The following is a 14,306-nucleotide window of genomic DNA, read 5'->3' as shown; positions in this document are numbered from 1 at the left end:
GGCCCTACACAGTATTCACTCTGAAAACAAGGAGTATATCATGCCGGACAGAATCCCTTCTAAGTCTCAGGATTATGGCTTTCCATGCAATGTGTCCTTTCGGAGTGTCAGGAGTACTGCAGGCCCTACGGTATACAGGCTAAGGCATGAACTGCAGTTTCTCTTCGGAGGATCAGTTGTAGGGCAGACCCTGCAATAGCCCCTTCTCAGGCCCTGAGACGATGGCTTTGCCAAAAATGCCTCAATCTCCCTCCCTACCCCAATGGGATTGGAAGAAGAGCAGTGCCTGCAATATCACACCTTAGGCTTAGAAGTACAGCAGGCCAGTAAGTGTGCCATCTCTGATACTCAGTTGTAAACAGACACTGCATTCTCGCATGTCAAATGCTCATGTAGGAACTTCTGTAAGTGCCGACTTTCAGAGGCTCATTAATATGGCAGTTTTGGACCATTTCCCTTCATGCCCGAACAAATTCCCTCTGTAGCCTGCAGTCAGTGGCTCCCATCTGACGCTGTTCTTTGAGATGGCCTGGGTGAGAGACACTGTTCTTTGAATTCCGAGAACACTGGCTTGAAGCCTGCATGGGAATGTACCCATCATGAAATCCTTGAACTTTAAGTCTCGATGTCCTGGGCACTGCTCAGTGCAGCATTTTCACAAAAGATCTATCTCCATACACCATAGAGAATCTCCCCATGGAGTGCCCCATATGCACCATCACTTGCTAAACTGTGGAATGACATCTACAATCACCCTCACCAGAAAATGAAGTGGGATCCAAGCAAGTCTCATTACCAGAATTTCCCTGGCTGTCTAGTTTTCAGAAATGTGTTGGCTTAGTTGGTTTCCCGGAACACCGGCCAAAACCAGTCCCAAAGCCTGCAGCTGTCTACACTGCCAGAATGGCTCAATTGTCACAGTAAAATTTTGATATCTCCACAGAGCATGCTGGGGCCTCTCTTGTCACCAGTAATAAACCAAGTCACACAAGTTAAGTACAACTTTTAGATGAAGTATGTATTCACAGGTAGTAGAACATATACATTATCATTTGGATTGGTCTTAATTTTTCACTTTCACATGTAAAACAGTAAACAAACAACAACAACAAATTTTGCAAATGCCCTCTGAATTACACTATACCATGGATAACCCCTGTAAGACCTGACCGCCTTAGAGTGGTCATCCACCAATTTTGCATGGCTCCCTCCACTTTTCTAACACTGGTTTTAGGACTGTGCGCACTTTACTGCTAACCAGTGGTAAAGTGCATATGCTCTCTCCCTTGAACATGGTAACATTGGTTCTTTCCCAATTGGCACATTTGATTTACTTACAAGTCCCTACTAAATTGCATTACATGTTCCCAGGGCCTGTAAACTGAATGCTATTAGTGGGCCTGCAGCACTGGTTGTGCCACCCACATAAGTAGCCCCTTAACCAGGTCTCTGGCCTGCCAGTGCAAGGCATGTGTGTGCAGTTTCACTGGCACTTTTACTTGGAATTTAAAAGTACTGCCAAGCCTTAAACCCCCATTTTTCTACGTATAAGTCACGCCTAAGGTAGGCCCTAGGTAACCCATAGGGCAGGGTGTTAAATAGGTAAAAAGGAAGACAGGTATGTGTGTTTTATCTGTCCTGGTAGTGGAAAACTCCTAAATTCGTTTCCCACTTCTGTGAGGCCTGCTCCTTTCATAGGATAGGCATTAGGGCTACCTCCATGTACTCTTTGAATGGTAGATTCTGATCAGAAAGGGGTAACCAGGTCATATTTAGTATGGCCAGAATGATAATAGAAAATCCTACTTATTGGTGAGGTTGGATTTTATATTACTAATTTAGAAATGCCACTTTTACAAAGTGAGCATTTCTCTGCATTTAAAATCCATCGTGCCTTACAGCCTGTCTCCAATCAATAGCTGGGCGACAGCTTCCGTGTGCATTTCACGCAGACAACCACAAACACAGGATACTTAGTCACACCTGCACTCATCTGCATACTGAATGGGTCTTCCTGGTCTGGAAGGGTGGAGGGCCAGACACTTACATTTCAAGGGCTAGTGGCCTGCCCTCACACAATGGGCTACCAAACCCCACTCTGGGACCCTGGCAGACAGACTGAACTGAAAGGGGACCTTGTGCACTTCAAAATCAATCTTTGAAGTCTCCTCCACTTCAAAGGCATTTTTTGGTATATAAACTGAGTTCCTGACCCCACCAACACGGACATTTCTGGACCTGAACCTGCAACCCGTCAAGAGGAACTGGCTGGCTGCCCAAAGGACTCATCTGGACTGCTTTGCTGAGAAGGACTGCTGTCCTGCTGTTGCCCTGCTGCCCTCCGAGCTTGCTAAGTGCTCTCCAAGGGCGTGAATTGAGCTTGCCTCCTGTTTTCTGAAGGCTCAGGGCCAAAAAGACTTCTTCTCTTCAGGAAACTCCTTGTGTGCCGAAAATCACCACACAGCCTGCTGGAAACAACGCATAGCCATTTTGCAACAGAAATCGCAGGACACCCGAGCCAGATTGACGCAGCCCTACTTCGAGTGAAGAATCAACGCAGCGCCTGCCTTGCGACTGGAAATTTGACACACAGCCTACCAGATCAAAGTACAGCCGAACCAGAACGATGCAGCCTGACTTCTCGAGTGAAGAATTGATGCAGCGCCTGACGTGCAACAGAAAATTTGACGCATTGCCTACTAGATCGACGCAACACCTGTAACTTTTCCCCCCACACGCCCAGGATTTCCCCACATCGTCCTTGGCCATCAAAAAGATCCCTGCTTTGCAGTGAGGAAGCAAGACTGCATGCCGGAAATCAACACAAAGCCCCTTCCAGCGTGGAAAGAAGGGACACATCATCTGTGCCGCGCTGGAAAATCCGACGCACACCATATTTTTCCACGCATCTCCTCCTCTGTGGTCTTCATGCTTATTATTTATGATGAAAACCAGGTACTTTGTGAAACCAAGAGACAACTGTTAATTTCTAAGATTCTTTTTAATCTTGCAAAAGCGATATCTCAACTTGTGCTTATTGAATCTTTATCGTTTTGACCTTAATTTAACCACATAAATATCTTATATTTTTCTAAACCCTTGTGGCATATTTTTGTGGTAGTTTCACTGCGTTACTGTATGATTTATTGCACAAATACTTTACATATTGCCTTCTACGTTAAGCCTTACTGCTCTGTGCCAAGCTACCAGAGGGTGGGCACAGGATAATTTGGACTGTGTGCGACTTAACCTGACTAGGATTGTGGTCCCTATTTGGACAAAGGTGCATACCTCTTCCAACTAGAAACCCCATTTCTAACAACATCAAATTCAGAGTTGTACAAATGGCTACTATTCATAAACTCATTATCTTGGGCACATTTAAAAAAGGCATAGGTTTTATCCATATCCATTTTTCATTAATTATATTTTACCATATGATTTGGTGCATTGTCAGTATACAACGTAAAATCATAAGCTCCAGCTCACCTGTTAGCCCTAGATAGTCCATGTTTTTGGACAGCCAACAAGCACCTTTTATTCAAGCAACCAGTCTGATTGACAAGATGGTATTTATTTTTGTTAATTGGCCATAAGTGCACAACAGTTACAGATAAAAAGTTGTCTATTTCTTTCCTACTTATTTTCATCAGTTTGTGATTTCAATGATTAGTTTCTTTGAGCAAAAAAAAAAAAAACAACAAAAAAAAACCACACAAAACCAAACCATGAGCAACCTTCAGAAATGACCACTTGCTGAATTCCGAATTTGGTCTAGTTACGGAAATGTTTAGCTTTCTGGGTTCTCACATGGGTTTCACACCTGTTTCCATAGCAAACTGCAAATAAATAGAAGTAACAAATATAGGAAAAGGTGACTACCACTTAGAAAATTTACCTCCATCTGTTCCTGAAAGCTGGGACGGGGATGATCTTGACAAAGGAAACCTTTTGTTGATGCCATTTTTAGATTTAAAAAAAACTATTAATTTTTGGCTATCTTCCTGGTATCCTTCAGAGGAACCTACAAGCTCTGGGTACCTTTAGAATTCCCAACATGTGGGAAAAAAGGGATGCAAATTTGGCCTCAGTACCTTTTGAAGGAAAAATGTTATGAAGGCTTAAATGGGAAGTGATCTAAACAAAAAAAAAAAAAAAGACAGACCTAACCAATGGATCTGGTGTTAACCCACTATCCTTTTGGCTTTTTCAAAGCTTGTTTTGCCATAGTTTTTGCAAAATGCTCTTGCTGGGGGTAGCAGTCGGTCTTCAATCTAAAAGACTATAAGAAAAAAAGTCTCAAAAAACGCACATATTACCATTGCCCTTGGAACTTAATAGAACTATTTTGTGTGTGGATCTGCTCCTTATGACAAGGCATAATGCTGTCATTCTTAGTGAAGTTAGCCAATGGCTGAGTACCGAAGTGGGCTGGTCTGCTGTCAATGCCATTTGCTGTGCTGTAGTGGGCAGACAAAAAAATATGTGATTGGCAATAACAGGCCAATCTTGGAGAGGACTGTGTGAAGCTCTTACAAGTATACATATCATTTTACCCCCTGCACTAACCCAGAGCCATCTCCCTAAGGAATCAGAATTGACCCTAACAATTTCTAACCTTAAAAGAGCACCTAAAACAGGATCTGCATGGACTTGGGTCCATGAAGGGGGATGGGGAATGGAGGTGCAGGACAGAGGGAAGGAGCGCAGTTAAGCCTCAGAGGTTAATGGGCTGAACTCAAGGAGAGTGAGCAGAGCTACCTATTTCACTTCTTTTCTTAATTCTATCTGAATGAGCATGATTCTATCAGTGAGAGTATGTGTTCCTGTTCCCTCATACAAAAAAGCAAATGATGTGAAAAACAGACAAATTTCGTTCTCTAATAGATAATTTCACACAGTGAGATATTCTGCCCAAGAACAATTTGCCACGCAAGGGTGGACGTAACCCAATGCCAATACTAAAACTTCTTCTTGAGTAAATTATTGACATGCTCCAAAAGCTTTTTTGTTTATCTTCAGCCATGCACATCACTGAAGCTTTGTTACCATTCTCTCCACTGGAAGACTATCTAACTCGTAGTAAACATTCTACTATTGCTATGAATCTCCCCTGGACCACTACACTGTTAACTTCTTGAAAAATGGCCACTAAACAAAATCCTTAGTTCTTCAGCAGTTCCTAGATCCTTCAAGAGCTGCACTGGCTCCCCTTTGTATGCAACGCAGGACTGAATCTGTGCCAACAGCCAAACTACATAATATCTGGGGGGGTTTTAAGATTCAGATGGCCATAGCAATTGGGCCCTGTGGATTTCTCTTGCTTTTTGGCAACCAGTCTCTTAGCCTATCCTATCTCGGTTTTGTGAGATATAGGTGAGAGGCAGTATACTGAGGTGGACTTAGTCCTTTCTTTCAGATCATTTTTAGGTAGTGTCTTGGTTAATTATTCAATCCGCTTTGCATTCAGTGACCTGTGGGTAGCTGCAGAGACCATCTGTGAGCATAGCACTCTAGGATTTTTATAAGCCCATTATCCAGATTTATCAGACTAAATGATTTCACGTTTTCTGCTACATGGTTGACAATCAGAGTTCTGTCTTCATCAATGTTTCTGTTGACAGAAGTCTTAATACATAGTTAGTGTTTGGAATGTGAACATTGATGCAGCATAGAGCATCTACATCCCATTAACAATAACAACTACTCATTCTGAAGACTATGTATTAACTCAAGATTATCATTGTAATTAGATATTTTGTTGGTTGATAAATTATATCACTAAAGAAACTAAAAGTTTGCCTCTTCGTATACATATTTGTTTGATACTGAAAGAGATTATATTGTCAGATGTTCCTGCGTCCTTACTCATGACATGTCCAAGGAGAAATAAGAGTGCTCCGCTACTTTGTTTATTTACCTGTTTTAGCAGAATTTGTTTCTGGTTAAAAACTTTCACATCAGGGCAATAGGTGTGTTGTAGCTTTTGAGCGCCATGGTACCGACATTTCTGATACATAGTGAGATGTGTAATAGTTAGACCATTGCTGCCATTCACTACATGTTTCTTTTTAAAAGAGCTTGAAGGTTATATTTCTACCCCAACGTGTGAAAAACGGCCCAAATGTAATACTGATAAAACAGAAATGTTGATATTTGGCTCAGCTTTTTCTTTCAAGGCCTGGTGACAAGCTTCACTGGGATCTACTCTTGTACCTGTTCTGTGTGCAGGGATTATATTTGACCAGGAACTGTCTATTAAAACTAAAAAATAGCCAAAGTCTGTTCATCAGAGAAACATTACAAGCCAGCCAACATATAGCAATCCTAAAAAGACTTGGCTGTGCAAAATATGATAACTACTGGGTTGATTTAGCTTACCATCATTGTCGCAAAAGTGCAGGAAATACCTTGATGAAATCATATTAGTGCTAGACATGTTATCTTTAGTCAATCTTTCATCACTGAACCTAGTCTGATAGCCTAACTAGAGTTCACAAGAGAGACAGACCTTTAACTTGAGCACTAAGCAATGGTCTTCCCTCAGCTTTAAGTGTTCTTCCCTTCCTTATGTATTGCAAAGACGGCATTTTCATTGACTGAAGAACTGCAACTGTGGTGGAATTTGGAGTTCTGAGATCTATCCAAACAGATTACCTCAAAGCGACTTGTAGGTCACTGGTGAAAGCAGTATTACATGAACAGTTTGGTTTACTCTCTGTTTGTGAAGGTAAAGATCAACACTTGCATAGTGTCCAATGTTTGCCTTAAAAAATATAAAGAAAAAAAAACAAAGTTGTGTTTGAAAGTCGTCTTCAAACAACTTATCATAGTAATCCACGAACCTCCATGGTTTTACAGCAGTCTCCTTCTATACACATCAAACATCTCCTAATGCACTCTTCCTGTGGGACAATGTCTTCTGACTGCATAGTTTATTTCACTGAACTGAGCAGCTTCTGTTCCGAGGATAAGCCTTTAGCTCGTTATGAATCCCTTTCAGTGACAATTTTGTTGTTCCACAAGCTCAAGTATTCGTTGCAGTTGCTCTGCACGCTATGAATGAAGTTACCTGGGTAAAATGGACACCTGCCCTTTAAAACACGGCTAAATGGGAAAAACTACAGTACAATAAGCTACACAAAAGTTTCAGTGATAGTACGTTACTCCCAACCCTGGCATGGCAACATTTTCCACAGACAGGTGTGCTCTCCTTAAACTGCATCCTGGTGCAACAGCATTAGCAAATGGTCGCCCTATTAAAAATTCATAAGACATCAAAGAGTGAAAAGCCTCAATTTAGCATACATATCTCTGTGAAGGGTACTTGATTCAAAAACAAAACAACCAAGATAGATTAGCACAGACCTAGATTAATAGTTTTCATATGTATCCACCCATCTTCTAGGGCAGATTCATCAAATCCATGAAAAAGAAAAGATGTTCGACACGTTCGGTGTGGCATCAAGCTATTCAGCATTGGTGACTAACGTCTTTAAAAACCTGGTAAGCGCTGTGCTGTTTATTTGTATTCTAAGTATAAAGAAAGAGCAGTATTTCGCCGCATTGTGAAAAAACAGGAGCGTTTGCTCTGTGTGCTTTACAAGCACAAAGCGTCTCTCCTGACGCCCTGCTAACTCTAAAGTGTTAAGCTTTTCAGTAGGAGGACCATTCACACTTAGAATACATTAAGAGCTATCTAACTGCCTTGGAATGTTGCACCAATAGAGGCTCCAAATTATGCGAAAGGATTGTCTAAATATGCAGCAAATAAAATGCAGTTTGCAGTACTTTTAGTTAAAAATTGTTAACCAAAAGTATCTATCTGCTTTTTTTTTAAATACCGTTACAAAAGGTATAAAAGCTACAGGAAATTGGTAGATTACTATTTAAAAAAAAAAATATATATATATATAATAAAGTAGTCTGTGTGTAACTGAAACAGTGTTGTACACACAGGAACACACACTTTCGTGTGCAAACGCCTTTCAACAAATAGGTACCTCTTATTATGCATTCCCAGTTACTCAATTCCGAGTTTTGACCTGAAAAAAATGTTTCCTTAAGAATGGTTTCACCCAAACATTTGCTACTTTGCCAACATTGTCAGTGGTCTTAACACATGTATGGTTTAGTGGTGAAACAAAACATTCCAAGAAGGGATTATTGTTTCACCCATACTGAAATGCATACATAATCAGAGTTTCCTGTTGCAGGGTAACCCTTTCGTAGTACGTCAACTGGGGTGACAGGGGTTCTACAAGGTTTATGGTGCATGCCTCTCGCCACTAAATGTGGCCTCCGCAAACTGTAACCGTTTGCTACAAGCTCCACCTGTCTCACCATCCAGCCCCTCAAATGTCCCTGTGCGCTACCACCTCAAGGGGAAAAATAGACCCTGCCCGTTGAAAGTACTATCAGGTACATGCATTTCTATAATTACGAATTAATACTACCAGCACGTCTCATCACTGCCCCAATGCCTGTAATAGGCAGAGTATAAAAACACATGTCCGCGCAAACTAGTCTATATTTCCTCTGCGTGCACTGGTAGAACGTCTCCCTTGGGTGCAAACTGCATTGAGTGTTGCAACAATTTAAAGCCTTCCCTTTCACCAAAATCATCACTTCACCACACCAAGGGTGTAGGTGAGCTTGTACACCTATCCACTGGAGGAACTCCTCAAACGCCACACTCAGCAGCATAAGGGACCTCGGGTACTATAGACAAGCGATACCAATTAATTGCAGGAGCGTAGCTCGTCTCTGTGCAATTATTATGATACTCCTCACCCAATTATTCCCCTCATTTCTTATTCACGATATCTGACACCTTCTCTCTGCAGCTACGTCTCTCTTCAATCCTGCAAGCGTAGCGTCACGTACGAACCTACCTGCACATCCCCTGGGAAGTAAACCACATGGTGTGGAGTTGTTCCTCGTAGCAGCAGTAACTCGTTGGTCCTGTGGGGGATGAAGCCCGGCACTGCCGCCAGTCTGATGGCTGACAGCGTGCTCATGGCTCGGCACAGCAGCACCCACACACAACAGCAAAGCACAGCTCGCACTGGGCTAACCGTGGGGCAAAAGTGCACCATCGGCCAGAGGGCGTGGCTTTACACCGACACGCCAACCGCCTTCGGAACGCGCATTTGCACTAGTCCAGTCGTGGCGAGCACGCGCCAACAAGACTTCTCACGTCTCTAAGTCAATGACATAAAAAATGGACTGCAAGTCGAAAGCCTTTTCAGACTGAGATTGTTGAAAGAGACGAGGGACACGGGATACAGAAGCGTTAGTACTGTGGGCTCTGCAGTTTGTATAGCGTAAGTCAAAGTACTTCCGTTTCACAGAGAGCAGTTGGGGTTAGCTGGTCTGGATCTTGAAGGTATAGTTGGCAGTAAATTATTTCTCCCACTCATTGAAAGTGCACTTTGCTGGGCGTTTTGCGAAAGACGTTTGATCACATGAAGCAGAAATGAGCATATCCCCAGTCCCCACTTTAATTTCAGTTGAAAGCGAATTACACAGTACTGATACGCTGTTTACATGCATTGCATGCTTCCTAAAACAACGATAGAAGCTGTTTGCCATAGGGAAGAGAGCTTTCACGGAAAAGCCCAAATCGAGTTAACAAGTTGACGCTGGGTTGCATGCTGTACACGGAATCACATTAATTGCAAGATGTTGGTGTGCTGCTTGTTTAGAAGAGGTGGGAGAGATAGCAAATGTATAGAGTGAGCCTTGGTCTAGCTATAAAAAAGCACCAACACGAGCCGAGTTAGAAAAATATTTTGCATGTAATTCACACAATGAAAGTAATGTAAAACTATGATAATGACTCATCAACAGTTTTAAAAAAAAAGTTATTTATTTAACATTAGTATTTTGTTTTTAGGGAGAATTATTGAAAGTAATGTAGATTTTCCTAGTTTTCTTTGATGGAAAGTCTTAATTTTATTGAAGACACGGAGGCGAGTATTATGCTTCTCAGACTTGCTTTATTTCAGTGAGCAGCAGTCAAGGAACAACTACAATTCCCATGAGACAAAGGGAACCAGAGGCAATGGGAAGTAAAAACTTATTGGAATATGAACCAATGGGAACAGGCGACCTAATATAAACACTATACTTGACTGCGACCAGCCCTCTTTCTTGGTGCGAGAAGGCTAGTCTGTGTGAGCGAACAGAGGAAAAATAGCAAAAACAATAGAAACTGCCAATAAGAGAGAACAAAGATTTTGAAAAAAGTCCATCCAGTATTGGAAGCGCTGGGAGATCCAAGGTGCAGGAAGAGGATGAAGTTGACAGCGAGGAGAATGGTAGGACGAAGACGATGTTGCTAAGGATATTGCATGACGTTCAGGTTGAATTCTGTGGTTGATTAGACGATACTGTGGGGAAGGAAAAATAGCAGAGAAAAAACAAATGTTAAAGAGGCGCTGAGGAGGGATAATACTCGCCTCCGTGTCTTTAATAAAATTAAGACTTTCCGTCATAGAAAACTAGGAAAATCTACATTTTATGGCAAGACCGGAGGTTCCTATTATGCTTGTTTAAAGCATGTTTATAATGACAGAAGTTGCTGTATGAACAGGTTTACAATAGAAAGTTCTAAAGACATTGTCATTAGACCAATCAGCCGATCTCAGAATGTCCTCTAGTCTGGAACCCACCCAAAAAGCTTTGGAAGCCATAGCTCCTCTGGAAGAGTGAGCACCAAAAACTGAGGTGTCGATACCCGCTAAGGACATGACCCAACGAACCCATCTATCCAGGGTAGCTGAGGAAACTGGCCTATGAGGTTTGCGAAAAGAAATAAGGAGCTGGGAACACGAGGACGTTCTGAGATTGGCTGTGCGATCTTCATATACCTTAAGGCATTGATCTACATATAATTTAGGTTGGTTGGGGAAATAAGGGTAAAACACTGAACGGATATTGGTTTTGGTGCGTCTATTGATGGAAAAAATAACACCTGTAGGGGAGAATTGACAAGAGAAAATATCTAAAGCTCTCACATCTGATACACGTTTCATAGAAACCAGACAGAGTAACATAGTAAGTTTAGCGGAAAGCATTTTTAAGGATAGGTCAGAAATATCCTGCCAGGAAAGAAACAGGTTTAAAACAACATTAACGTCCCAAAGTTTCGAATACTTGGGTAAAGGAGGTAAAGAAAACTTTACTCCCTTGAGTATACGACAGAGTAGAGGATGTTCTCCAATAGGTTTTCCGTTGCTGTAGGTATGCTATAAAGAAATAGCTGATTTGTACAAATTGATTGTTCTGTAAGACTTTCCTGCGCTAGCTTGGGCAGCTAGGAAATTAATTATGTAAATTATATTGGCTGAAAAGGGATCAAGGCCCCTTCCCACACACCAGCTTGTCCAAAGAGACCAGGCGGAACAGTAGGCTTTCCTGGTGCCGGGGGCCCAGGCTTTATTAATGAAGTCCAAAGCTTCTGCCGAAATAGGAATGGAAGATCGGGAAGACCTGATACCTTCCAGGCCGAAAGTGTGAGAGTGTTGCTGAGGATAAGGGGATGTGGATAACCTATGGAATTCTGTAGAAGGGACGGAAAGATCGGTAGAAGGACCGGAAAGTCTGTTGTGAGCTCGAGAAGGTGAGGGAACCAGACTTGCGCGTGCCAAAGGGGGGGCAACAATTATTAGTGTTGCCTTCTGGCACCTGACTTGAGCGAGTACTCTGGTAATCATTATGAACGGAGGAAACGCGTAATTGAGAGAAGAAGACTAATCCTGGAGAAAAGCATCAGAGGCTAGAGCTGAAGGATCCGGACGCCAGCTGGAGAACAGTGGAAGTTGTGTGTTGAGACGAGATGCAAAAAGATCTATCTTGAAGGGACCCCATTTGTGTAGAAGAGATTGGAAAACCGAGGGATGGAGTTTCCAGTCGCTGGAATCTTTGAGGAAGCGAGAATGCCAATCCGCAATCTCTTTGAGGGAACCTGGTAGGTATTCTGCGGAGAGTGAGATTTCGTTGTGGAGACAATATTCTCAAAGGCTTTTTCAGAATTTCTGATTTTATGGATTTTACTTTTTGCTGAGGAAGATGCATCATAGCGGAAGAGAAGTCTATTATGAACCCCTGGAACTCTATTTTCTGGGAAGGGGTTATGATGGATTTTTCCTTTTTGATGATGAAACCTAAATGAGAGAAAATGGAGCATGTGGTCTGGAGATGGGATTGAAGGGAAAGGCGGTTCTGGTGCATTAGATGGATGTTGTCGAGGTAGATTAGTAATCTGATGTCCAAGGATCTGAGATGGGCTGTCACTGGTTTAATTATTTTTGTGAAGCACCAGGGTGCTGTGAAAGGCCGAATGGAAGGGACGAAAATTGGTAAGTTTGGTTCTGCCACTGAAATTTGAGATATTTTCTGTGGTCCACGTGGATCGGGACAGATAGGTACGCGTCCTGAAGGTCTAGACGAACCATATAGTTGCAGGGAAGGAGAATATCTCTTAGGTGGATGATAGTTTCCATCTTGAAATGTCTGTATACGACAAAGCAATTGAAATCACCAGTCAGTGTAGCGCCATCAGGAGTGATGTCAAATTGGGCTTTTTTGGCAGTCAAATCCTTAATTTTACGTTTTCTGCTTTCCCCAGCAGAATGGGCCAGTAAGGATTTTGAAACCATAGTTTTAACAGAAGACTCCAGTTTCTCATCATTTTGCCCATAGAAACTGAAATGGCCTTTGCTACTGCCTCATTAATAAGATTTTCAAAATCTTGACTAAATATATCATCCTGATTGTTGGAGTGTTCAGGGAAGTTATCATTATTAATTTTAACTGAGGAAAAAAAACAGTTTGGTAAGGAAAGGGTTAAGAAAAATTGTTGTGCTGAAGAGGAAGGTAAAACACGCCCAACGGGGCGTTACTGAGGCAGAGATGCAGAGAAAACGACGTCCGGAGGAGGCAGAGTAAGACAGGCAAGAGAGGTTGCAGGAAAAGGAGCAGAATGTGTGTCTCCGCGACCATTATTAATGCTGCGAGTTGACAGAAGAACTCGCGCAACAATGAGGAGCCGGAAACGGCCGTTAAAGAAAAAAAAAGGTGAGGTAACTCCGCGAGCGCTCGCGTGCCGTGAGGAGAGGCGCAGGAGAGGCGCCGGTTGTCGGGAACGCAGTGAAGCGCGCAGCAAGTGGAAAAAACGGGCACATTCCGCGGCAAATAAACAGTAAAAGAAATTACAGTATGTAAGACAATTGAATTAAACAGTCATTAACAACATTTGAAATAAATGGTATAAGAAAGTGAACACTTATCCTTGACTGCGAGCAGCAAAAAATAGGGCTGGACGCAGTCAGGTATAGTGTTTACATTAGGTCTCCTGTTCCCATTGGTTCATATTCCGATACGTTTTTACTTCCCATTGGCTCTGGTTCCTTTTGCCTCATGGAAATTGTTGTTCCTTGACTGCTGCTCACTGAAATAAAGCAAGTCTGAGAAGCATAAGAGGAGCCCCCGGTCTTGCCATAAAATTGTTTTAAACATGAATTTAAAAGCATTCAAGAAAACCCAAAATACTCCCGACAGTATTGTTGTGAGTAAACAAATAAATTGTTTTGTGATGGGAGCTGTGTATGACTGATGTTGTTATATGTAAAACGCCGTTATTGCTTGCTAAGCCATATATGTATGGGGCTGTTTGTACAGCGCACATTCTGAACTGAGTTACACTGAGGTTCTTTCATAATGGCTGCACAAAGAAAATAACACAGCGTGAAAGAAAAAATTGCTTTGTAATACACACTTTGGTCTAGTACGGAAGATGATATTTAAGCTTAGGTCTTTGTTATACGTCGTGCAATTTAGCCTCTAAATATTTTGTCTTCAATGTCCTATTTAATAACAAAAGGTGTTGTTGTGTATTCAGTTCTATCGTGAGCAAATTTAGTACATTATGTTGAATAAATACATGCATCATATTAAATCATTTAAACACTAAATGTAAAAAAATATTTGAAGAATAAAAGCACAGTGTGATGTTTAAGGGAAGGCAGCACACTTTATTTTATGTCAATTTTGTTGGCTTCCTTTGTGTTTGCAAAAACAGGCCATTATTGGGAGCTGTTTAATACTTAACCGATGGCAATTAAAAAGATTTGCAAAACACAGCAGCCTGCATTGGATGTGGTCAGAGGTCACAGTTCTCGATCAAACACACGCGAAGCACAAGTCAGCTGGCTATGGAGAGCCATTAGTTTACAAACAGTACAATGAATGGCCTGAAGCAAGAGCAGGCACACCTCCCGCCTGCTCTGAACTCACAGATG

At 42.0% G+C, this 14,306-nt stretch overlaps 2 protein-coding genes across 9 annotated transcripts in view; one reads left to right on the top strand and one right to left on the bottom strand.

Moving 5' to 3' along the window:
- Window positions 1–9,197, bottom strand: part of C3_1H2orf69 (chromosome 3_1 C2orf69 homolog) — a 44,312-nt gene extending 35,115 nt beyond the window's left edge. Inside the window, exon 1 of the mRNA XM_069225768.1 lies at window positions 8,895–9,197. Within this exon, the coding sequence (XP_069081869.1) occupies window positions 8,895–9,098 (204 nt within the window). The 5' untranslated portion in view covers window positions 9,099–9,197. The remainder of the gene's footprint in view (window positions 1–8,894) is intronic.
- A 65-nt stretch (window positions 9,198–9,262) lies between these two features.
- FTCDNL1 (formiminotransferase cyclodeaminase N-terminal like) overlaps window positions 9,263–14,306 on the top strand; it is a 534,412-nt gene continuing 529,368 nt past the window's right edge. For 2 of the 8 annotated variants that reach the window (XM_069225764.1, XM_069225763.1), the window contains exon 1: window positions 9,317–9,388. The gene's annotated coding sequence lies outside the window, so the exon portion shown is untranslated. Of the gene's footprint in view, window positions 9,389–14,306 lie in introns of all 8 variants that reach the window. The other 6 variants (XM_069225760.1, XM_069225759.1, XM_069225765.1 and 3 more) reach the window with 6 other exon arrangements.

The sequence above is a fragment of the Pleurodeles waltl genome, chromosome 3_1, assembly GCF_031143425.1.
Source record: "Pleurodeles waltl isolate 20211129_DDA chromosome 3_1, aPleWal1.hap1.20221129, whole genome shotgun sequence".
In the NCBI taxonomy this organism is placed as follows: Eukaryota; Metazoa; Chordata; class Amphibia; order Caudata; family Salamandridae; genus Pleurodeles; species Pleurodeles waltl.
This window is presented reverse-complemented; position numbering and strand designations above follow the sequence as displayed.